The 25610-nt window shown below is 47.7% G+C and overlaps 2 protein-coding genes across 2 annotated transcripts in view; one reads left to right on the forward strand and one right to left on the reverse strand.

The window, feature by feature from the left end:
* LOC8038393 (nucleolar protein 6) overlaps window positions 1-24918 on the reverse strand; it is a 103907-nt gene extending 78989 nt beyond the window's left edge. The window contains 1 exon segment of the mRNA XM_040223003.1: window positions 24813-24918. Coding sequence (XP_040078937.1) covers window positions 24813-24844 — 32 coding nt within the window. The 5' untranslated portion in view covers window positions 24845-24918.
* LOC120835965 (caspase-7) lies at window positions 480-18740 on the forward strand. The gene is made up of 8 exons (XM_040223002.2): window positions 480-625; window positions 1294-1912; window positions 3211-3425; window positions 4358-4492; window positions 5546-5704; window positions 6562-6720; window positions 7589-7709; window positions 15318-18740. The coding sequence occupies exons 2-8, from the start codon at window positions 1533-1535 to the stop codon at window positions 15550-15552; spliced, it is 1404 nt and encodes a 467-aa protein (XP_040078936.1). The 5' UTR covers window positions 480-625; window positions 1294-1532; the 3' UTR covers window positions 15553-18740.
* Window positions 24919-25610: the final 692 nt, after the last annotated feature.

Genomic DNA, 25610 nt, shown 5'->3' on the forward strand with positions numbered 1-25610 from the left:
GCTCGGATAATGAGCCGTGCTCCGTGCTGCGCATGCGCGAGGAGCAGTGACGTCACACGGCGCATGGCTGGCGCGCCGGAGCCGCCGCCGCCGTGCCCGCCTCGCCGGTCTGCGCATTCCAGTAGAGTGACGTCATAGCCGCGGCAGACCCACTGGCGCCGCCGCGTGCCCAGCTGTGCGCCTCCGTTGCGCAGTAGCTAAGTCACGCTGTACCGGAGCCGCTTGATGGCGCCTCTCATTTTGTGCGCATAAGCTCACGCTACGTATAACTTGGCATAGCCAAGCTAAGCCACCGAATTTTTTTTTCTTTTTAGTTTTATTGTTTGATTTCCTAAAGGTCATTGATATCCCACACCGCCTAGGGAGAAAATTGGCTTAAAAGAACGAAAATAATCATGTTTTTTTTTTTTTTAAACTTGGGCTAGGTGGTGCAAGCTACCGCCCGTTACAAAGAATATAGCCATTAACATCCATCTATATAGGAGGAAAAAAATCAACGCCAACACCAGCCAACACCGCCAACGCTTTCGTTCATCATCGAGAAGTTGGAACTTGGAAATGTCACAAGAAAGCGGAGCAGAAACAAGGAGGCTATAAACAATACCCTTCTAATCTCTTTGAACAGGTACCTTCGGAGCAGAGTAGCGCAATCTAGAACGCCGCCTCTCGGCGACTAGCGGCGAACGCCCGGAGGTTCCAACTGCGGTCAGAAATGCATGGAGAACATGAGACAATCGCTGTTTCTTCAGTATTGTGGGGGTGTACGGAGTGGCAATTGTTTGTGACATAATAATGGAACATTTTAGAATAATTTGCGCTAAGTTTTGTGTCCCGCAAGGACCTGACTTTTTAAAAAAAATTGCCTGAGCGGCGTCATGCAGCAGACGACACGGCGACGTCACACCATTCACGTGACCCGCTCCGGCCAACCCGAAAAGCCCATCTCCGCTGCGAGCAAAAATCGTCTGCTTCAAACGCCATTGCCTTGGAAATTGCCTTCTCAAAATTTGCACACGCATCCGATATTATTAAAACTTTGATAAAGTGTTTAGTGCTTTACTAACTTCACGGCAGACTAGTTTTGAAAAGTGTGAACTCGTCGTTAATTTTTTAATCAGCCGTGTTGTATCGATCTCCATGTATTCTCCCATAGGGCGGGCCGCCTCCTGTGGAACCCTGAGTACCACGTGACTCGCGCCGAGCCGCTCTGTCGGCCATGTTGTCGGCAAAACACGGGGTTCAAAGGATTGCGCTACTCTGCTCCGTAGGAGCTATATAGTGCTCTATGAACAGGAAGCCCGCCAACCGCGTGCCTGTGGGCGAGGAGGATACGTATTATGCAAGCATGTGCAAGCGAAAGCAGCGAAAGTGCTTTAGTGCGAGTCACAGTTTATCATGCTTTCTCTTTTCTCTCTGTGATGCAAGCCATCGCGGTTTGTCGCGGTGCATACAATGCTCACCTCCGATGCTGGTGTTGTCACGTTAGCGTTTGTTTGCTCGTGATTGCCGGCGAGCTTTAACTGACGAGCGATATGTCAGCAACGCACCGTGCGGATTCCGGCCCGTTTGCCGATCGCGGCGTCGAAGAGCCCGCAGCCCGAGTATCAGTCGTCGATCTCGCCAGTGTGCTCGGCGAACTGTCCCCGCTGAACCGAGTGCAGCTCGCGTTCTTTCTCTACGGGGTGTCGGCTCCTGCGCAACGTCGAGAGCTGCTCGCCTTTGTGGTTGGCGACGCGACGTTCGACGTGGTGAAGGACGCCCTCGACGCCGCGACGGCGGCCGGCTCCGAGACCCTGATCGTCGAGATCATGTACGTGATGGAGAAGTTCGCGCTCCTCAGGAAGACCATGAACTTGTGTCAGCACGCGGCGGAGCGGCTGTACGGATCTCCCAAGAGGATATCCGAGTTTTGGTGGGTATTCGGCACCGCGGATTCATTTTCGTGTATAAGATTTCATTTCTTCAGTACTTGCAGCGCATTTTCGTATATTAGGGGGGGGGGGGGGGGAGAGAGAGAGAGAGAGAGAGAGAGAGAGAGAGAGAGGGGGGGGGGAGGGAGGGAAGAGAAAGGAGGAGGAGAGACACACACAAAAAAGAAAACAAATTAACGGGTAATAATTTTCAACAACATTTTAAGACCTCGCAAGATCAAAATGACACACTCGCGACAACCAAAGCACCCTTCAGATTTGGGTGGTCACGGGGGTGCTCTATGTATTTATAGTATCTACGTAGATCCCTTTGAATAATGAAAGTGTCACTGTCATATGTTACTTCTCCATATACATGCCTCGCATGTGATGTCGTATGGCACCGTACCAGCCGCCAGTGCTACGTACCATGCTCCCGTGCCCGTTCTTCCTGCAGCATACATTTCGCAAAATCGAATTTGTTCTTCTTGACAAACCTTGCGGAGAAGAACAGATTCAATGGTGCTAAATGTATGCCGCAGAAGGGACGGGCACTGGAACATGGTACGGAGCAATGACGGCTAACGTGATGTCAATGCAAGCCATGTGTAATTTGCAATCGTCTGTGAACATTCTCATGCCTGAAGTGACTAACTCACTAATATCATTTACATAAATTAAATATAATAAAGGTCCCAAGACTCCTGATGTTATTTGTGCAATTCTTGATTTACTTCAATTTACTACAACGTACTGGCATCTTTCGTGCAAATATTAAGAAATCCAGGAGATAACTTAAAAATTAATATTATAATGGAATAACTTTTCTGGCAATAACTAATGAGGTACCACATCAAACGCTTCACGGAAGTCCAAGAAAACGCCGTCGACAGTTTTACGGTTATCCATTGCCTCGGAAAGTATGAACTCGGTTAACTGTGTGACGCAGGGAGCCGTGTTGTTTCGGATTCAACCCCTCCAGAAGCCATGTTTCGCATTCAACAATGAGTGGGCATCCATATGTTTGACAATGTGCTAAAGCAGGTAATAGTCATTGTTATATTAAGCATGCGTGCAAGTTCTCCCGCACTCTAGCTGGAGAACTCGCATGCATGCTTAACATAACAATGATTATCACCTGCTTTAGCACATTCTTGCATTGGTGCAGAAAAGAACCCACACTTTTCTGTGCCGGTGCAAGAGGTGCAGATAAATTGAATGGAGCTACATTCTGTCGCTTCGGTGATATGCTAGCCTTTGCTCTTTGGGATGCGGCCATAATATTCCCTTTTCATTTCAGGAGAAAACTGGGTGCCTTTTGTGAAGCATGCCAAGAAGCTGAAGCCCACGACATCGTAAAACACTTTCTGCCTGATGTGCCGTTGGACCGTCTGCAGCCCGCCGAAGCGGTCGTTCTCTGGCTTTATGAAAACGGCATACTCAAAGATGGCGACTGCTCCAGGCTGTATGAATACATCACGGGTCGTTACGATGAGGAGCTAGTCAAAACCATTCGTAAGTTTCTCGCACGTGGTCGTAACTGCGGGCGACATCGGACAATTCTACGTCGACGCTAACACGGCGGGAGCGCATTCTTGGGGGACGGTGTGGCTTTCCATGCTAACGTAACTTCAAGGGGAGGAAAGAAAGTAACAAATAATTTTTTTGAATGTGCCGTATTTATTATTGCCGTTCGTGCGGATTATTGCTGCATTCTTCACAAACGTTGAGTCATTCTTCAATAATTTCGCTGTAATTATCTACACTTTGTCGTTGCTGAGAAAGGTGCTTGAATTCGGTTCCGTCAAAATCTACTTCAACTTCGGGTATCATTCCATACATTTTCAGTTTGCCGTGTCTCAAAACTATGTATTGTTCCAAGTGCATCCTCAAAACGACCAAACAAGTGGCAGTCCATTCAAGGATGCACTCGGAGAATGCCGTCCTTCCTTCGATGATGATTCAAGCTATTTGACAATCTCCGCAAGGACATGGGACTGGGATCAAGCGTCTTATGCAGCAGCAGTGGCAAAAAGTGTATACATTAAGATAACTAAATGTTTCGGAAGAATAAACAATAATCCCCATGAATGTTGCTAATACATGTGCCATACTTTGCGAGAAAAAAACATTCGGAGGCACTACTTTGGTGCCTGCCCTCGTAATTTATTCGTCCCGCTATTTTACGAGAATAGCAGATGACCAGGCGATAAAGCAAGACGGCGACCGTCACTCCGCACATATTTCTTGCCTGACGAAGCGCTTGTTGAACGACGCCGAGGTCAGTAAGCACGACATTCTCCGTCAATCGCCTTCGTAATGGCCGACGGTATTTTTGGTGAATATGATGAATATGGGAATGAAGCTACATTGGCTGCTCCCAGCAACGAGTCTGTATTCCAGCATGAAGATCAAGGATCCACTGTTGTCTGTTCACACATTGGCAGGACCACCAAGTGAGGAACGTTACCCCATGGTCCACAGCCCTCACGGCAGGGCGATCATTATCAACCACGACAGCTTCAGAGATCCGGACAACGTGGTGAAGCTGGACACACGCAGCGGAACAGCACGGGACGTTGGTACGGCGACCATTTGACGCTGCTTTTTTCGTCTCTTGAAACAATGCTACTTTTTCCATCTATTGACGGTGGTTTTGCGAACCAGCGAGTAGTCTGGACATTAAGGTGCTTTGAAAAACAATTTTTTTTACATAAGCCTAGCTTCATTTCCAGTCAAATCTCATAGTTCATATCCCTAAATTTCATTATCAGTTCAGCATCGAAATCCGCAGTTAAAAAGTTGGTCAAGCACAAAAGGGCACAGCATTGCTCGTCGGTTTGACAACACAACTTCTGTTGTTAGAGTAAGTTATATAGCGTGACTAATATTTCGTTTTATTTTTATTTTTTTTATTCAAAGGGTATTACAGCTCACACATGTGGGCCACACAGGAGGCACGGGAACATAAAAACATTACTACAGTGCAATCCACTTATAACAATAATTAGAAAACGCAAAAATTTAATCTTTATAACCGATTATCATTGTATCTGGACTAGAAACTGATCGTTTCTAGTCTAGAAACATCGTTATAGGCAGTACATTGTTATATGTGGTATCGTCATAAGTGAATTGCACTGTACTTGTGTATGACAATTATGTATGACAATTAAGCCATATGACAATGTATGACAAGCCATATGACAATTATGAGCACTATCTCGCAACAGAAGTATTCACGTCTGCAAAGCCGTCAAGTGACGGAAGGGTTCCAATTTCGCAATTGGGCACAGTATAGAAAAAGTGGAAATTGTCAGCCATATATTTGAACAGCTTATAACGGCGAAAGCATGACAACATTTCGGCCCACACTGCTTATTGATGTCATCGGTAATTGCGACGCGATGCCAAGGGCTCTATTTTCGTTAGAAGTCCTTAATCCAAACTTTCGACAGTACAAGTACATGCGATTGAGGCTCCCATTTCAACATGAAATTGCAGTAAGTGGACAGCGTCTGGGGTACCTGGATTCGATATTGTGCTCAGTGCGTCATTCAGGATAAAGCGATATTCCATGTCCAAATTAGTGGCCCGCATTTTGACACATCTTTCTCTCGCGTCGTACGACGTAGATGCTCTGCGGTGCTTGTGGGAAGAATTCGGCTTCGAGGTCGAAGTCTGGCAGGACAAGACGGGCGTCGAACTCAACCAACTGCTCGCCGAGCTGGGACAGCGCGACCTCGCAAGTTTCGATGCGTTTGTGCTAGTCATCCTCTCCCATGGATACAAAGGTAACTTGTTCCAACCTTCCTTGTTGCTTAGTGCTCGCAGCACACGAGTATTCCAAAACAAACGAAAATTGACTAGTTTGGCATAAATACCGGAAACCAACAGAGCCGTGACCGGAACCGAGTGGAGCTCTCCGAAGATCTCGGGGGGACCTCACGACTCTCCCCCATTGCACCGTGTGGCGAGGGAATTGTGAAGTTGTTCCGACGTTGTCTCTATCCGACTGTGACACTTTGTACATATCCATTCTCTCTTGTCGTTGCGAGTTCAGAATGCACAAAAATAAAACGGACGCAGAACAAGGTCATCACAAAATGTTAAGCCACCGTGAACTTTTTCTTCGATTTCCGAATAACCTTCCACGTGCCGTACGTCGGATCGCTGTGGTACACCGAGCAGACGATGGGAATGCCACATTCCTGGAATGTTCTGGTGGCCACAGGTAAAGTAGAAAGGGAGGGTGAACATATGGAGGCCTACGAAAACAAACAATACATCTCTGTTTACAATATTGTCCAGAGTTCCTTTAAAGTCAAGCTTGCCTGTATTTCGTTCAGTACACCAGTGAAAGCCTCGACCACCAAGTATGCCCATGTGGTCGGCCGTATCATGTTAAGGAGCCAGGAGCTCGCCCTCACACTTTGAAGAGAATCAGCGGCAGCGTGTGGGTGTTCGACTGTACATACGAAAGAGCAGAGGCTACAGGTGGCGCGAGCTGCTGCCCGATTCGGAGGGCGTACCCCCTGCCATCCTTCCTTGCATCCAATGCGGGGCTCCGAAAGATCGCGTTACAGAGCTAGCAGGAGTTATTGTTGTTTTGGGGGAAGACACCGAGTCCTTAGCGGCACTTCTCCTGCAGGCGGGTTCTACGCGAGCGACTGCAAGCGGGTGAGCCTGGAGACCGTCGAGAGCTTCCTGTGCAACCGGTGCGAAGCGCTCAGGGGAAAGCCGAAAGTAGTCTGCGTCCAGGCGTGTCAGACCAACGACTCCGTGGACGAAGTCAACTGCGACGCCCTGGGTAGGTACCCGTCGTGAGTAGTTCAATCGAACGCGGCGAAGAAATGTGCGGCGGGGAGTGAGTGACTCCTGACGCGTCGGGAAGCACCGGCTAATCGGTCGGCAAGGCCTCGGCGGTGTTTTATTGGTGTGGCCAGCGGGCGTCATAAGCTTCCTGCTCTCACTAACGCTTCAGCACCACGTAAAGCGTCGCGTGAGCCTCGTGCGTCCGCACGCAGCCAAAGCTCGGCGGAGGGCAGTGAGTGCACGCCGTAAGTTGGGCGTTTGAAAGAGACGTCCCACCATTCTTAGCTTGCCAGTGACAATAGTGGAGATGGAGGTGAAAGGGAAAAAGTGACGGAAACGACTACTGCAAAATGCCGGGGGAGCGCCCTCCCTGCTTCCACTGAAAACCTAGACATAAGCGTTTGTCCGGCCAAATCGGGTGCTTAACGTATAATTTACAAAATTCCCAATTTTGAAAACGTTAATGGTGGGCACTTCTGCGTTATTTTACGGTAATGTGACTAAGATATCGGTGCATGCAATTCTGTACGGCTGCCACTGATTGAAGCGATTGTGGCGAAGTATTTGCTTTTTCTAATATTTGTTTAGTAGTCCTCAAAACAGGCTGTAAAGGTCTCCTTTGGTGTTGGTTTTGCTGTGCCCATGCGAGACGACTTGTAAGCTCCGATGATTGTTAGAATCTAAGTTTAGGTTTGCTGTGTAGCTCTTTGGACGTTCTTAGCCCGCGGACAAAAAACAGTGAGTTCACTAGGTTAATTCATTCTTCTTTTTGTCTCCGTATACCGTTACAGAGGAGTAACTCGTTGCAGTTTACTGCACATTCCGAGTTAATTTCGGCACGTGTATTTCCTAACCTTATCTAGGGTCTGGTTCACCGAAGCCACCGCCGGGCAGCTTGCAAGAAGTGATGGTGGGCGGCCCGAACGTCTTGGGAACGGCACCAAACCGTGCCGACATGCTCAAGTTCATGTCCACGATACCCAAGTGAGTATGACAAAGACGACACCCTAACAAGAGTCGTCAAGCACTCTCAAAGTGCCATGTGTATTCGCATGGAGTTCACAGAGTGGCCGCACAGATTGCACCATTCACAGAGTGCCTGCACATGTCGGCCATGTTGGTGAACCAACCTGACTTGTCCTCCAGTGCTTTGTAAAGAGACAATTTTACGAACGAGTGAAACAGATTATCGTCTCTGCGCTATTATATCTTGGGACACAATGTTGTTCGCAGCATAATAGTTTTGTTTCTTATTAATTTGCAGAGTTGATTGCCTACCCATAGCTTTTTATTATGTACTTAATAAGCACAGAGTGCAGTGGATGGCCAATCTGCATAGGCAGCAGTAATTGCCTTGGTGCAATGTGCGAATAGTGGATTTTGAGTTCAAAGCAAATAGTGATTTTGGCCAAATATTTTTTATAGTATATCAAATAGTGTCGCCAAGCTTTTCACTACCGTGCACCATGCTTAAATTATAACTGCAAAGAAAAAAATTTTTTAAACAGCTTAATTTGGACAAGCATGTCAAAAAATCATTCCGTGAGAAAAAAAATTTTTTACAGCAATATTTACCTACTTTCTCGCGCATTACCCGCATCAAAATAAAAAAAAAAAATTCAGGGCAAAGTAGGGGTGCGGGTCATACGTGAATTTGGACGCGAGTGTGGCTTCACGGCAGTACGCGCCGAGCCGCATGGTCGGTAGGGACGTAAATTCCTCAGAATCCCTCTTAGCCGTTGCTTCCTAGGTACTTTCTCCCGTTTCTCCTTTTTTATCTTCTATTTTGGAGTTGCCATCTTTGCATTGTGTGCGCGCCAAAATGCTGGACTGGCCACGCACTCACAAAGGGAGAACGAAGCAAGAAATGTCAATCTTGCCATCTTGGCGTCCCGTTCCATTCGGCATGAGCTGTGCTCGGTGGCAGTCCTTTACGGCGGAGCAAAAACTAAAAAAAATCACCGTTGCCGAAGAGATCAGGAACGGTGCGGCAGGCCGAAAGTATGATGTCGACGAATCTCGTATACGCGAGTGGAGAGCAAAGAAGCAGGATCTTCAAAGTGCAAGCCGTGACCGCAGGTCCTTCCGCGGTCTCAAGACTGGAACCTACTCCCAGATCGAAGCCAAGCTGTCGGAGTTCATTGAGGAGAAGAGAGGCCACGGCCACGCCGTATCAACAGAGATGGCCCAGATCGAAGCTCTGAGGATGGCAAGAGAAGACGACATACCGCGCGACCAGTTTCGTGCCAGCCGCGGGTGGTTTTACCAATTCATGAAACGCCAAAGATTTTTCATCCGGAGGCGGACGACCTTATGCCAACGACTTCCTGACGCCTACGAGGAGAAGTTAGTGAACTTCCAGCGCTACATGATCGAGCTCCGAAAGTGACATAAGTACTTGTACTCGCAGATTGGTAACGCGGACCAGACTCCCATGTACTTTGAAATGTCATTGGACACAACTCTTCGGAAGAAGGGCTCCAAGTCGGTAAGCATTTTGACGGGCGGCAACTCGAAACTGCGCTGCACAGTGATGTTGTGCGAGTTAGCAGATGGCATGAAGCTACGGCCGTACGTAATTTTTAAGCGCAAGACGCTTTCCACGGATTTGCCCTCCGGGATAGTTGTGCGTGCGGAGGACAACTCCTGAATGAACAGTCATCTTGTCGTCAACTGGTTGAAAACCGTGTGGGAGAACAGGCCGAGCGCAATGTTAGCGCGGAGGTCCATGCTAGTGCTGGACGCGTTCCGGGGCCACAACACTGAGGAAGTGAAGTCCCGTCTTGCAGATGACAAGACAGACCTCGTCATGATCCCAAGTGAAATAACATCCGTGCTTCAGTTGATGGATATTTGCTTGAACAAGCCTTTTAAGGCTCACATGAAGCGCATGTACACGGAGTGGATTGCCGAGGAGCAGTACGACCTCACGCCGACGGGCCGGATCCACAAACCTGACATAGCAGTACTTTGCAAGTGGATTATCAACCCTTGGAAGGCGATTCCTACTGAGATTACTCGCAAGAGTTTTAGGAAGTGCTGTATCAGCAATCGCCTGGACGGCATGGATGACAATGCTCTCTGGGGCAATGAAGATTCTTCAACTGATAGCTGCAGTGGCTGCAGCGATGAGTAATGTTCCCATGAAGGTACTGTTTCTGGTGACTTTGAGACTGCCTTCCGTGGGTAATTATGCAAGTAATACGTGAGGTCTTTTTTTTTTTTCTCTAACAGTCGTAGGTTGGGGGTGCAGGGGCGCGTAATATGCGCGAAAATACGGTATTGCGTGAGACTGATTTTAGTTTGCGGCTATTTCGTCCGTTTTAAGTCGCGCGCCACTAAGTTGGTGTTCCGTGACGTTTGCACCCATTGGCTGCTATACTTCTCGTTGGCTAAGAGTTTGATTGACAGCTTAGATCTTGGTTGTTAAACCTTTGTTATATGTTGTAATTTCCTTTTGAGCGGTATATTTTTACGTTTAGAGAATAACCCATGTGATGAGAGTTATTATTCTTTACAAAAGGTTTACAAGACAAGTACTTCTGTTTGGATTCATACCATAACAAACAAAAGCTTCACCATTCTTTCATGGCCGCCGAAGTTTCTGCTCCTGCCTGTCTCGCCTACTTCGACTAGTCGTTTCGCCGAAGTGATCAGTATTTCGTGCTGACCCAGGTACTTGAGTGAGACTTTTTGAAGTGAAGTAGTGTATGTTTAGCAGCTGTTGCAGGTGTTAGTGATAAGAAGCGACACGGGGTTTTGGCTTTCATAGCACGGTTTGTTACTTTCATTTTCCTCTTTGCTTTCTTAGCGTGCTTTTTTTTTTTTTTTTTTTTTTTTTTGCGCGTGCAAGTGTTGAGTTTTTGGAGATGTCAGCCTATGTAAAGCGGCGCCGTTGCTCTATAAACTGCTGCCAGATGAGTGGTCGCAACAGCAACCATGTCACCCCGAAAGGTATGCTATTGGGCTGGAGGCAATAGGGCGTTCGTGTAGCAAAAAATGGTGTCCAGTTATGTTCTCGTCATTTCACTCCGGAGGCCTTCGAGATTCGCACCGGGTGCACCGAACGTCCGCGACTGAGACACAGCTGTTACATAAAAAACCTGGCACAGCCAGATTATTACGTAACAGCTGTGTGCAGAAGCCTTCGGACGTCCGAATTCTGCGTTGGACGTCAGATTTTGTTTCTCGGCTTTCGAACCATCTTACGTAAAGTTGTTTGAATGAATGTGTACTGCTATCGTAAATCTTGGCTTGTATCGCGGCTTTGTAGATTATCTTATTCGTTTTGCTGGAGAGACGCAAACGACGGGCATAACAAAATCGGTTGCATATTCCGCATACCTTGCAAAAGCACTTCCCCAGTCACCTTGCGAAAAGCGCGAAACACGGAGTCAGCGCCGTCCCGACTTCCCAGTCTTTTACCTGCTTCAGAGCAGTTTGTACCTGCTGGCTGTTTGTAGGTATGTCTACTGAAACTGCAACTTGAAACTAGGGGCAGCGCCAGAGAGCAAAGAGACAAAGTTAGGAAAGCTTGCTCGCCCTCCCCAATTTCTGAACTCTCAAGTGATTGTACAGTAATTAATGCACCAACGCCTCTTCCCAAAATAAAAAAAAACGATTTATGTTCACTTTGTAAAATATGGTCTCAGTTCATGCATCTGTGCAGGTAGCAAATCTTGCCCAAATATATTCACACCGCATGATGAGCGCAACAAACTCGCACAAGGTTTCCAAGAAAATATCGGTGGTGACTTATGTTTCCCTGAAATTCAGTATAACCAGTCATCTGCAGGACCAAATCATCTACTTGAGTGGTGTGTGTCGTTGTGCAGACACATCGCGGTGCAAACGCAGTCCAACAACACGAAGCATAAAAACGGCAGATTTAGGACAACAATCCGGAGTCCATTGTTCAGTTAAAACAACGTAATTTTGTTGAAAACGCCCGCAGATTTTTACTCACGGTATGTGTCGCAGATCTTCCACGTTTTGAAACGGAACGAAGGAAGATTTACTTTTAAAAACGCGCGCTGCGTCCTCCCGGACCAGCTTGACTGGATCGGCTGACGACGACATGACTGAACTCGTTGAACCTCAACCCCACAACCAATTTGCACTCCGTGTTAGTGTGGGTGTCTACTTCCAAGCACCGCACCACACACAACACGAACGTTCTTTGTCGCTTCGCCGTGTTGCACCAAACAGAACGAGATCGCCGAAGTCAACGCAGCGCTCTCGTGAACGTTGGTTTGTGGTTGCGCACTCGTGGACCCTGTGAATCCCTTCGCTTCCGAAGCACACACGACGATTACGAATGATACTTTCCGTCTTCCGGGAACATTCGCAGGAGCACTTCTCCAGTCACGTCTTCGCTACATGTGCTCGCAAACTGCGGAGCTTCTCGTGTCCCGTCAACCAAAACAATACCGGTGCAATGTTTAACGTGCATTGTTGCCAGATCTTACTGAAAGTCGAGACGCTGCGTCATTCAGCGCCGCAGCCAAGTCAACCCAAGAGCAAATCCAAGAGTGAGGGGCAGGGCGTACTTCTTCGCGCGGGTCGAAAGAGCGGGAGTTTCAAATGGGGAGAGGTTCTGACTCCGACTAAATTACGTCCTCTGGAATAAATATTGCTAAAAAAGTATTTTTCGCGGAACATTTGTTTTTTGCCGTGTTTGTCCCAACTAGGCTCAGTGATGTGATTGCTGCACCAACCGCGCCATACTGCGCCAAGGAGCTAACCCTGCTACATCCTGCTACGTTTTGCCAAAATATGGCTTCGCCAAGCCTGCGCCGAAGGATTAAGTTTTGTCGCCTTTCAAAACCGCCACTACTAAGTACTGTAATTCAGCATGCATGAGCAAGGTGGCGCAAGCGGCTGCCCGACACAAAGTACACTACATCAATCGTCCATCCGGTCTTGCATGGTTTTTCCCGCCGTCTCTTGTTTCGTACTCTCTTCGTGTCGTAGGTCTCGTCTCGCGTCTTTGTAAAAAAATTTAGACGATAGACGCTGGCTTGCGCGGATGCTCCGACACTAGCATGTCAAGTACCAGCCATGCCGTCACGCTGTGAAACGAAACCACTTTTTAGCGGGGCGGTAGTTACTTTGTGAGCTGAAGCACTCGCTCCTGAAAACAATGGCCGTGGGAGAACTAGTATATTTTGGCACTGCCTACCAGTCACCGTGGTCGCGCGACGTCGGGTTTTGCTGTCCCCACGTTGTTGCAAATATGGCTTTCTTAACTGAAACGTAAGGACCGCCACGTGTTCATGTTCATCAATATTGCTCTTATTTAAGTTGTACGCTAAATACAAATATCCCTCTTTAGCTCAAAGACTGCTGTGTCTTGGTATAAATTACCGAGGTTTCTCTCTGTAGGCTTTTTTTTTCAAGAGGGACGCCGGTACGTAAAAAATCTGCCGCAAAAGAAAGGTGAAGAGAAGTGAGCTAAAGTAAAGGAGGTAATTTCTGCACGCTGAACCCGCACAGCGCACTTGTTTGTCTCGAGTTCAGTCGTTGTACAAAGCGCTCCAAGAACTTTATGACCCTAGCTTGCGATTTCTTGCATCAATGTGCTCAGGCTCTTTTTTTCTGCATGTTTAGCTTGTACCTCGCCTGCCAGCTTGGCAAGCACGTGCCTCTGGATCGTTTTTTTTTTTTCGTATGTTGGGCAGTTACATTTTGCATTACAATTTTGAGAACCAGTTGGCGACGCAGCGGTGTGGCATGGTTTCGGTTTCGATCAAAGAGCCATCCCCGCTCGCGCGACGAAGCACGTGCAACTGCAAGCCTGTTGAAGTTGCCCTCATGTGCATGCGAACATGATTGCACTACAGAGGCACCAGCAGGGACGCTTGCAATTCATTGTTCTACGTTTGAGTGCTTTTGGCGAAAATCTGTCACGTCTGGAACCAGTGAAACGTTGGCAAGTGGTTTTCGGAATTGCTCGGCAATGCCTACAGCACTGTACGCTTGTGGGATGTCTCAAAATCTCTTTGGAGCCATTGAAAGTGGAGATCTATTACTAGCGGAAGGCAAAGCGAGGCTTGCAGCAGCCTTGCAGAAAGTTTTAAAAAGCAAGGAAAAAGGCACCCGCTAGTCGTAACGCGCCTTTGTCTTGTGTACAATTTCGCCTTGCACTGCAGTAGTTGCGTGTTTCATCAGTCGGAGACTGCTTCCATTTATTATATTATATAACCCGCCCAAGCTATCGTGGTCCGACGGCGTCTGGTTTTCCCTTTTTACGGCACCTATCCACGTTCTCGGACGAACTGAGCGCATGAAAACTGACCTTCAAATCTTTGTCGAACCTTTTGGTACAGCCCCAGTCGCAGCATTTTGACAAGGCAGGTTTTTGTCTGGTTCCTTTCAAAACAACGCAGGAATACACGTCTCAGATGGGCACTTCCACCCACAGCCACGGACCGGAAGTGGGTCCGACGCGCCACCACCGCGTCGTGACGTAACAGAGATGAGTTAGTGTATATAATAGTGACAGGTTAGCCCCGCAGAGTGCGCTTCTCACCGTGCACCTGTGCACTGAGGGAAAGCAATACCCGCAGAGCCCGCGAGTATTGTTTCCCCACAGTGCACTGGTGCTCGGTGAGAAGCACACTCAACGCGGCTAACCTGCCGCGATCAGCACCTCGAAAAGTATGAATATCGCAGTTCCTCTCAAAGCAAATATTCAATAATGCATAATTTGCATATTTTCACAATGCTACAAGTTACTTTTTTTTCTTTTAGGAGGGGAGGGGGTAGGTGCTAAGAGAACTTGTCTAGGATGCATGCTGTTGCTATGCTGCATGAATGCAAAAGAAAATAAACGCCAACAGTAAGGCACGGCGCGGAACATTAGGTAATTTGCTAGTCTTACGCACGCCGAGGGCTCTTGACCTGCGGAAAAGCCGCGTCGCTTCCCTCCTCGACGCCGAAACATAAATGAGGGATTTGACCGTTTCGGCCTCTACTGTTGCTGGCTCTGGCACGGAACATTGTATTGCCGTCGGCCGCACGCTTAACGCTGTGCGGAGGATCATGATTCTATTTTGCCGCCCGCTCCGCGGCATCGCCGTCTACCGGCGGAGGGTCGAGCTTGAGCGCCGCTGGTAAAAGTTGCAACACTCGGGGCGATTACAGTGCCTGGAATGCATCTTCAACCGGTGCGTTTGGCGTCCCGTCCACACATCAAAAGTGGTCCCCAAATGGCAACAAATGACGTCGCAGAAGACGGCGTGTCACGTTGTTGGGCATCGCGATCATGGTGGTTGAAGCTAGAAGTCCCGGCGAAAAGTGTGAGCAATTAAGAATGTCGCCGTTGTTGCGGAGTCCTGAACACCGAAGCTTCGATGGACTGTCAAGGTGGAGAGCGACGTGTAGCAGAACAGGCATCCGCCACACCCGCCACTGCCGCCGCGACACTGCTAGGATCGCAGCCAGCGACAACGTGACGCTTGTATGACGTCGTCATGCGGAAGTTGAGGGACCACTGTTTGGGACGTGGGAAACATACCGGTCGGAGACACGTTCCAGACGCTGCTGTCTACTAACCGATCCTTGACGTTGGCTGTCCGCATTTTCCCGCAGTTACGTGTCGTACCGCGACCCAGACGTGGGGAGCGTGTTCGTGCGGGAGTTTGTGTCGGTGGTGAGGGAGAACTGGCGCAGCAGGGACCTCGTGGAGATGGCGACCATCATCAACGACCGGATTGCCAGCAAGGCCATCCCCGTGCTGATCCGTGGGCTGGACTTCCTGTGGGACAGGCAGGTCTCGGAGGTTACGTCGTCGCTGCGCAAGAAACTCTTCCTCCGCATGAGGTGACGGCAACGGCGACGACGTCCTGGCATGCCGCGGAAGTTTCACATCGTGCGGGCTGCTCTACCTTTACGATGACGACGATGATGGTTATGACGACGTCAGTTAAAATGTTCTCCTTGTGTGAACGCTGAAATTGCACGCCGGACGAGCTGACGCTTTTCGTCTCTAAACAGGAGGCGACAATGTTCTTTTTTTTTTTTTTCGGAAGTCAGATACATTGTGTGGATGTTTAGACGGCTGTGTATCAAGGTCCCTTCACACACTTGCATTTCTTGCGACCGTGTGCCTTAATACCTAAAAAAATACTCTTACGATGAGAGAACGCACTGGCACACTGGCTCCATCTATGAGGCAACCCTGGAACCGAATTTCACTAGAGCGAAGGATTTACAGTATTTACAAGATTGAATGTACATACTGTCTATGAGAAATGGTCGTTCATGACAATGTTAAAAGTTTACCAAGCAAAAACGAAAAAAAATAAAAGGATGATGCGCAAAAAGAATGGAAATTATAGAGCAACTGAAAGTGTTTTCCCGGCTTCCCAATACATGGCAGCAGTGTGTCCTCTCAGTGATGTGATTGCTGCGTCAATTGCACCAAACTGCGCCAAGGGTCTAACCTTGCTACATCCTGCTACATTTTACCAAAATATGGCTAATATGCGCCAAGCCTGCGCCAAAGGACCAATTTTGGTCACCTTTCAAAAACGAAACTAGACTGAGAACCGTGAGCTAGGTGGCACAAGACGCCGCCCGACACAAAGTACCCTGTATCAATCGTGTATTCGGTCTTGCATGATTTTTCCCGCCTTTCTCGCGTTTCGCACTCTCGTCGTCTCAAAAATCTCGTCTCGCGTCTTTTTTTTTTTTTTTTTTTTTTTTTGCGATAGACGTGGGCGTGTGTTGACGCTCCAACGTTAGTGTGCAAGGTGCCAGACATGCCGTGATACTGTGAAACAAAAGCATGTTTTTGCGCGGCGAGAGTTACTTTGCGAGCTGAAGTGCTCGCGCGACCACAGTCGCCGTGGTCGCGCAACGTCGTGTATTGCCGTCCCCACGTCGCTGCAGATATGGCGCTTTCCAAACTGAAACGCATCGACATTCCTGCTCTTGTTTAAATCATACGCTGCTATAAAAATCCCTCTAACTCAATGAATGCTTGGCGAAGTTTTGATTACCTAGGTTTCTCTCGGTGGGCTTTCTTTCGAGAGGGACCCCGGTACAGGAAAAATCTGCCGCGAGAGAAAGTTGGTAAAGAGAAGTGAGCTAAAGCAAAGAAGGAAATGTTCACACGCTGAACCCGCACACCGCTCCCGTTTGTTCGAGTTCAGTCGTTGCACAAAGCGCTCCAAGACCTTTTTGACCCTGATTGGCAATGTTTTGCATCGATACGCTCAGGTTCTTTTTTTTGGTTAGCCTGTACCTCGCCTGCCGGCCTGGCAAGTCATGCCGCTGGACTGTTTTCTGTCGTATGCCGGACAGTTACATTTTGCAGACTATTTTGGGAATCAGTTGGCGGCGGAGCGGAGTGGCGTGGTTTTGGTCGAACAGCTGTTGTCTCCGCTCGCGCGACAAAGCACGTTTGACTGCAAGCCTGCCGAAGTTGCCCTCACGTGCATGTGAACATGATTGCACGAGAGGTACCAGCTAGGATGCTGGCAATCCATTGTTTTACGTTTGCTTGCTTTTTATACAAATCTGCCACGTCGGGAACCAGTAAAACGATAGCAAGTGTTTTTTTCTTCTTTTTTTTCGGTATTGCTCGGCAACGCCTACAGCACTGTATATTGTGAGATGTCTCAGCAGCAGAAACACAAGCAGCGAGTTCTGCCCAACACGTCACAACGCAACACAAAGTGCCCTTCTTTTGTCCAGCACATAAAACTAATATTTATTTTTTTAAGAATATATATGCTCCAAAAGCTACTTTTTTTTCTGCTCCGAAACACTGTTTTGGCTGCTTAAAAAATCACTTTTGGTGCTCCAAAACACCGTCTTGGCTGCTCCAAAGGCCACATTTGCTGCTCCGAAACACTGTTTTGGCTGCTACAAAAGGTGCTCCAAAATGGCTTAGGCCAATCACATCACTGCCTCTCCTCATAAGAGATTTTAAGACGTTTTAAGGCACGCGGTTGTAAGCAGTCACACGTGTGTGACCGGGCCTTTAGTCTGCCCTACAACGGCTTTTGCTGCCTCCACTCTGAATGGGCGATCTGGCAAGTGAAACGAGACTGCTAAGCTGGGGTCTTGGCATGCATCAGGCAGCAACTCTCGGCCACCCGGTCCCACCCCTTTTTGTTCAGTGTGGACGTTCCTGTTTTTTGCGGCCTTGTCTACATTCGCCCAGTTGGCAAAGTGCTTCTTGCTCGGTGGCAAGTGAGTCGCTTGACAACACTGAGTGATGCATGGTCACTTCGTGCTCTATAACCGTAACCGCTGCGGCCTGGCTGGGTTACGTTTGCTGTGATGCATCACACCTTGTTTGTTGGGCAAACTTCTTTTTACTATCCTGCCAAGACTGGCATAGTTCTGACAGCGTTGTGCACCCTCTTGCGGTGAGAAAGGCGGGTGAGGGAACTTTGCTGTCTTCTTTTTGGTGGAGAGGGGTCATTCCTTGCCTTCCTTTGCTATCGGAGCACTGGGGAAGCTTTGAACCTAGGTCAACATTGTCCCTGCGTGCAGTCATATGTCACTGTTGCATGTTAATGACCCCAGGCTAACAGTGCAACTGCACTGGATAGACTCAATGCTGCTTACACGTCCATGTATCTAATTTCTGGAGAAGCGATGCTTGCCTTGGCCTACATTGCACAACCATTTAAGAGTGAGGTCATATTTTGGTGGGCAGAGTAATGCCAATTTTCGGTCATAGCAAAAAAAAAAAAAAAAAAAAAATGGGAGAAACAATTATTGAGATACAGCATTTGCAAAGTACCGGCCAAGGAAATGAGTAGAGCTCGAACGAAAATGTTCTGTGCTTTCCCCTCTGCAACATGCACGCTTTTCAACTACTGGTTACAGGAGAGCTGGTGGAAAACAAGAAGCAGACTCAAAATGTCTCAAGCTGTTTGAAGTTTACTTATATACAATATAGTGCCATTTTGCCTTCTAGCAGGTGACATGCTGAGGAGGGAGCAGTCTCATATGAGCATCCTTTTCGTTCTAATAAACTCATTTTTTACTAAAAAATAAAAACTGACCATGATGGAAGTGTTTATACTCAATGAAGGAGAGTATGCTGATTATGTCGCAAGAAAAATATTTCATGTAACAATGTTTCTCCATATCACGCAATGTGCAGTTCAAAAGTTACCCGAAAGAGAACCTTTAGCATGGTTCCGATCTTGGTACATAGTAGGCTCATTCGATTTAGCTACACCGACCTCCACCGGTGCACAAAAGTGCTGGGTAGTGTACTTCCGGACGCGTTTTGAGACGCAGGTAAATCGAACGCAGCAATTATGATCTTATTACATATTGTTGTTATTGTATGAGACATTTTCGTCAGGATATCTGGCTACTTTGCACATGATTTTGTCTTTTTCACCACCCCAATAAAGTTGTTCCCGAATTTGCAACCGAACTTCCGCTAAACGAAACTGAAAACCGCGAACAATTAAAGGTAACGATAATATTTATTTGCGCAAGAGGGTTACGCTGGTTAGCATGCGAGACTGAGCATAAATAGAGTAAGTGCTCCGCTTTCAGAGCAGAGTGAAGCAACAATCTCCGATTTTGGCCCCCAAGTATTGCGGGAAGTGGCCGTCGATTGTGCAGGAGGCGAGACGGGAGAGACATAATGCTAGAGAGCCTAGATTGGGGAGGGGGTTCATTTCAAACCATGGGGAACCAATCCCGGTCGAGCAGTTCGAAACTTCTTGTAATTCAGGCTCTACACCAGGTGTAAATTCAATGCGCATCTGTGCACGCTGCGCCGTTTACGTGTCTGCTTGTTCGCAGCAGCTTTGAAACTGTGCTCGCGTTTTAAAAACAACGCAATTACACAAGACAGTAGCACACAGAATGTCCGAAGGTTCCAGAAGCCTACTGTTTGTCATACTTCAGTGCAAGGTCTGCATTTCGCGATCGAAAAATATGTCCCGCGCGCTTCACAAGGTCGCTTCCCTGCGAACGCTGTAGTCAAATTTGGCGCATGTCTCCGCCAATGAGTTGGCGGCGAAAAAAGAAAAAAACGGAAGGTGATACTCTGGCTTGGCCATTTAGTTACTCTGAGCAGAAAAATTATAACCCGTGTGCCCAAGATACAAGACAAAAAAATAAACAAAAACAAAGCGAGTTCAACGTCACCCGTGTCACGATTGCAGTGCTGTTACAGAATCGGCACGGTCTTGGGGAAGGAGCGAACGTCCTCGCGGCTCATTCAGTTGATTTTATTCAAATGTATTTACACTGTTAAAAGTGCTTCCTTGACAGAACTAGAAAAGTATCCCATCCCTTTGTGCAAACGATGACCGCGGCTTGCCGAAACTGCGCATTCTCATCAGAAAATTTAGGATTTGCTGTGCCAAACCAACTAAGGGCATCTTTCAGAGCCACCTTGCCGGTGAAAGCGCATTCCCACGAGCGGCTCCCCTAGTTTTTAGTCACCACAAAAATAAACTCTACATCGTCAAACCTTCACTCCCCGCCCAAATAGGCATTCGGTGATGCATAGTTTGTTTTTGCGTAAAAAAAGAAGGGGGGGTAGGGAATTTATTTTTTTAGGCTGGACACGTATTTGCATTATGTGTATAACGGAGAACATGTAAGTGGTTAACGTTAAACATCCACGTTTCTGTTCCTCGGCCTCGGATTTTCAAGATATTGTATTTGCCAATGTTTGGAAGTAGTTGAAGTACTACCTCAAATAGGCTTGAAAGCTTCTACTTTACTGGATGTATACATTCTCTAAAATGTGCGTAGTACTTGTACTTTCTTAAAGTATTTTTTCTGGTACTTTCTGAGGAACTTAACTACAATTTCGGGCTTCATAGAACATTCCCGAAATTTGGGCTGGTTACATATTTGTATCATATAATGATGCTTCGTCCACTTTGAAGAAATACTGAGAGGAATCGTTCTACTCTCACCAGAAACTCGAGCAGACGACACATTGCTGGTCATTTCTCTGAGTGAAGTAATGGTGGCTATAAGACATACAAATAAGTGCCTTATATGTTAATTGTGTTAAATAGTTTGCCAGTGAGAGAACTCTGTGGCCACCTACCTGACTTTACCCGATATTGGCCGCCACGCCTGAAAATAGCTGATGGACCCCCGATTACCCCCGGAGCAATGCATACTGGTAAGAACATTATAGGGGAGTGAAAGAGCATTGAAAGACATCATGAAAGAATTGTATTAAAAAAATGGACGACATTTATAAACCTCTGTAATGCGAAATTAGAGCGCAGCTCTTGAGGAGGAGAGGGTATATCCTACTCCCACGTACCCTCCCTCCTCCCAGTTTCCCCGCTAAATTTAGCTGGAAAATTGACGCCACGTGATCGCAACACCGATTCAGTTTCCCCGTTAAATTTAGCGGGGATAATAACGTCACGACTTCGTGTCACGTCACCCATGAACAAATTCAGTTTCTCCGCTAGATTTAGCAGGAAAATTGATGTCACTTCGCATCGCAAAAAAAAAAAAAAAAAATAGATGGTCACATTGGCGTGCGCGATGAGCGAATCCAACGCCTTCGTTGGCGAGTCGCTTCTCGCAAACTTTTGCTCCGAATGCCCTTGATTGGCTCAGCCGCTCCGCGATTAGATCGCATCGCAAAAAGTCGGGTCGAGTAGCGGCTGCTCAAATCGCGTCGCTTTTTTTCCCGCGGTGGCCGTTTTTGCGATGAAAGTTTTCGCGCGACTAGATCACATCGCCGCTAAAAGCTTAAAGCACAGTTTATTTACACTACTCGGCTCGATCAAAAATTGACCGTAAAGATCGACGCCTGCACCTAGCAATCAACATTTCGTCAACGGTGTATTTCACAGGTCGGTTTTTCTTGTAAAATCAGAAAGCGTAGCTCCCTTTCTGTAAAAACATTGGACCAAGAAACTTGCCAGGGTCAACGCTTGGCGCTGGCTCCCGTGGTAGCTCGCGCTACCACGGGAGCCAGAGTTGCTCGTTCATCCCCGTAACGCCGGCTTTCCTGCACGGCACTTGGAGTCAGCTCCTCACGTGACTGAATCCGGCGAATAGCGGCGACCCGCGTTCTTTCCTCCATTTCTGTATAACAGGAAAGGAGGAGGAGGCAAAAGCAGGGGAGCGTACGCCGAGACGCCGCTTGTACCGTCGGCGAAGCGGCCGTACCGGTGGCTTTCCTGCACGGCATTCGGAGTCTGCTCCTCACGTGATCGGATCTCGGCGAATAGCGGCGCGGCGGCACGTGGAAAACAGACGCGCCACTCTGGCTCGAGACGGCTCGCGATCGACCACCGTGGTTTACTAAAATAATCATAATATTTTTGTAATGTACCTTTGGTTAAAAAAATTAATGCGGACAATAATAATAATAAAAAAAGCGTCTGCATATCGATGGCGTTTTTGCTGCAAACGGATTTCGTCTGCGTGTCGTCTGCTTTCTTTCTCAGGTCGGCTGCACCAGACACGTGCCACGAAGCGGGTGTTCCGCCCACATTCGCTTCCAGGAGCCGCTCATCTCAGTGCTGCGCTTTGACGAAAAGTTTAGATTGCTACGTGCAGGCGTCGATTTTTACGGTCCATTTTAGATCGAGTTTGCGCTTGGCCCACCCGTAAACACCCCTTCGCGGCGGCCTGGTCCATATTACATGAGCGAATGTCACCTTAGCGAACAGCGACATTTGAGCGAATCGGCGTTCTGCGAATATCGGGGGGCGCGTGTCACCTCGCGTCCCCTCCCTCCTCCTCCTCCTCCCCTCTCTCTCCCTCCCCTCTCCCCCGGATGGATGGATGGATGGATGAATACGGCTGAGCCCTTTGGATCGGGCGGTAGCTTACGCCACCTAGCCATTTTGTTTTACCATTTAAGCTTAGAATATTTAAATGTGAAATCTATATTCACTCCGCAGTGCAAAGAAAGTGAGGCTATGAAACCCCCTTGCCATCAGTGAATAAGAAAATACCTAGTTTTCTCTCGATTTCTGCCACCATTCACTTAATCTTTGCTTGGTAATCTCTACAGTCTTGAAATCCACTCTCCCTTCGCTGTCTCTAAAACCCAATGACTTTATTAAATCTATGTTGTCTTCGGTAGGCATAGGGTGAAGCCCTTTACAGTAGAGTATCAAGTGCTCAGCCGTCTCGTCCTCCTCTCCACAAGCAATGCACACTGTATCCATTTCCTGGTACTTCACTCTGTATGTTCTGGTTCGCAGAACACCCGTTCTTGCCTCAAACAGCAATGAGCTTCCCCTAGAATTGTCATAAATGCTTTCTTTGGCAATAACTCTTTTGTTTAATCTATAGCTTTCCAGAGCAGTCTTTGTCTGCATTCCCTCTAGCCACCGATCCCTTTCTGTGGCCTTAACTTTCTTCTTAACTGAGACTTGCTCTTCCGTATCTTCGCTATAGCCCAAAAACTTTCCTCTTAATTTCCTAGTGCGCTGTCTCCACTTTGTGTCTACACTCCTCATGTATAAATAGCTGAAAACCTTTCGTGCCCATTGCTCCCCATCCATTATCCTCAACCTATCCCCGCGCACGCGCTTACGCCTCTTCGCGGCGACAGTCTGCGGCGGATCATTCCAAAAATGTGAACCCACCTGTAAATGTTGTTGCACGGCGGCCGACTATTCGCTGAAGTGTCATTCGGTGCAACGTGGGCGTTTACTAAAACGTCTTTCGATCAAGTGAGTTCCTCCCCTGTTGAAGCCATGAAACTCAAATTACTTCCATCTCGCCATGACAAGTGGTGGGAGCGCACATAACGAGCGGAGCTCGATGCCTTTATAGGTTAGGTTTCCATAGCTCAAAACATTTCTGAGATAAAGTGGCCACAAAGTAGTTATCTTCAGGAGTGGAGCCAAATTCAGAAGTCCCCCTTCTGAATTTTGAGCCGTTTGCACTGGATTGTTGCACCCAAGGTGGTTAAATGTACGAGCATGACGTCAACCCCGTAGCTTCCGCAAGCAATCTTCTCATAAAGGAATGTCCACTCTTTATTGAAAAAAAACAAACAGTGAGTGTGAAAGCGAGCTGGTGATGATTAATCATAATGTGACACCTGAGATTGGGGTGCGAAAAAATTGGGGAACTATCAAGTCGAAGGAAAAGACAAAAGAGAACGTTTCAAAACATTGTGACGCTTTCCCCTGTTATCTTCTTCTTCTTCGACTTGAAAGTTTAATTGTTCCGCACCACAGTCTCAGGTGCTAGATTATGATTCATTTTGCTCTGACAGTATTTTAAACCTCCTCCCTTGCGCTGTCCAACCGGGAAGTAGCAAGACGAGTTCAAAAAGCTACTAGAAAGCCGCCTGCAGAACAAGCGGAGCGAGGCGTCGTCTGCTCACGTCTCTGGTGAGAGTAGAATATCCCCCCCCCCCCCCAATATTATTTCAGAGTTGACAAAGCATTATTTCGTGGTACAACTTTGACAAAACCAAATTTGGGGAATGTACTTTGAAGTCGGGAATCGTACTTTCCTCGGAAAGTACCAGAAAAAAATACTCAAGTACAAGTACATACTCGGAGAATGTACTTCAAGTAAAGTACAAGTTTCCTAAACCTACTTGAAGTAGTACTTTAAGTACAATGTAGTTAAAGTACTTCCCAGCACTGTTTATCTGGGACAAGAGCGAAGTGGAAGCTCCTCTCACCTCTTTCCACTTTAGTAGAGCGAACGCTGGAGAGGAGGCGACCTCTTTTCCATCGTTCGCTCCGCTGAAGTGGAAAGGGGTGGGAGGAGCTTCCACTTCGTTCTTGACCTGGGACCATCTGTTCCGTTTCCCGTGTATCACTGGTGCGCGTGTTAACCCAGGCCCCCCGCTGTGTTCCCGCCGCTTCGCGGTGAGGAGTCTGCGGCGGCTCATTCATTACAAAAACTTTAGCTCACCTGAGCCATCCATCCGTACACGCCGCTTCGCGGCGGCGCAATACGCTAAAAGGAGGCTCATCGACGTCTTCTAGAAGCTGGGTTTCTCTATAAAAGAATTTGATAAACTGGGGTCGGTAAAACTGCGTTCGCTAAAACGAGCTTCTCTAAACCACACGCCTCCGGAAGGATATAACGTCTCATTTGTATACTTTACCCAACACATGGTATTTGCATGCTTACCTTTCTGTCCGCATTGTACGGGAGGAAGGCATCGAGGCTATCGAGGCATCGTTTCACGACAGGCACCGTCTCACGACAGCCATCGTCTGCCACACACTCCGCCGGTTCGGCGCCGATTCCTATAGTTTCGGAATCGGTCTCGAGCTGTCTTCTGCGGTCTCGGCTTTGCGCAGTCGCAGATTGCAGTCGATATAAATCGAAACTATCATGTGGATCTGCGCGCAAAATTAACATTAAGAATACAATTATCTGGCGCTAAAAATAATAATAATAAAAGACTCCTAGACCTGGTTTTGTTCCATACCCCCTTTGTTTTCGCTTTCAAAGTTTCGGTTTGGTTCATCGTCGCCTCCAACCATAGAGATCATACATACTAACCCTAGAGGAAAAGGTCCGCCATTTTCCCATACATTCTGGCTGCCGCAAGCGGCGGATCATGCAGGCAGACCCTCGGGGTCCCAAACACGGTTACATCATCAGAGCAGTTTCGTGAACTTCAACAATCCACGAACTTACCGGTGGAAAGATATTCGCGTTCCTTTCGAAGCTTTCTTTTTGCATAGCGCGCAGATGTACGGCCTGGCGTTAACGCTAAACTAAACCATATACCCGGCTTCGCCCAACGTTTATAGTTGGCTTCGCCGGTGGGGCGCGGCTGGGCGCGGTTGAGGAATACGAAACTGCGCAACTACCAGATTTCCGAGATTTCGACAGAAGGGAAGTTAATGCAGCGTAATGACTTTATTGCTTTAGAATAGCTCAGAATTTCGTTTACAATGTTAAATTATCACTGTTTAT

The sequence above is a fragment of the Ixodes scapularis genome, unplaced genomic scaffold, assembly GCF_016920785.2.
Source record: "Ixodes scapularis isolate PalLabHiFi unplaced genomic scaffold, ASM1692078v2 PGA_scaffold8__174_contigs__length_109621045, whole genome shotgun sequence".
NCBI classification, from domain to species: Eukaryota; Metazoa; Arthropoda; class Arachnida; order Ixodida; family Ixodidae; genus Ixodes; species Ixodes scapularis.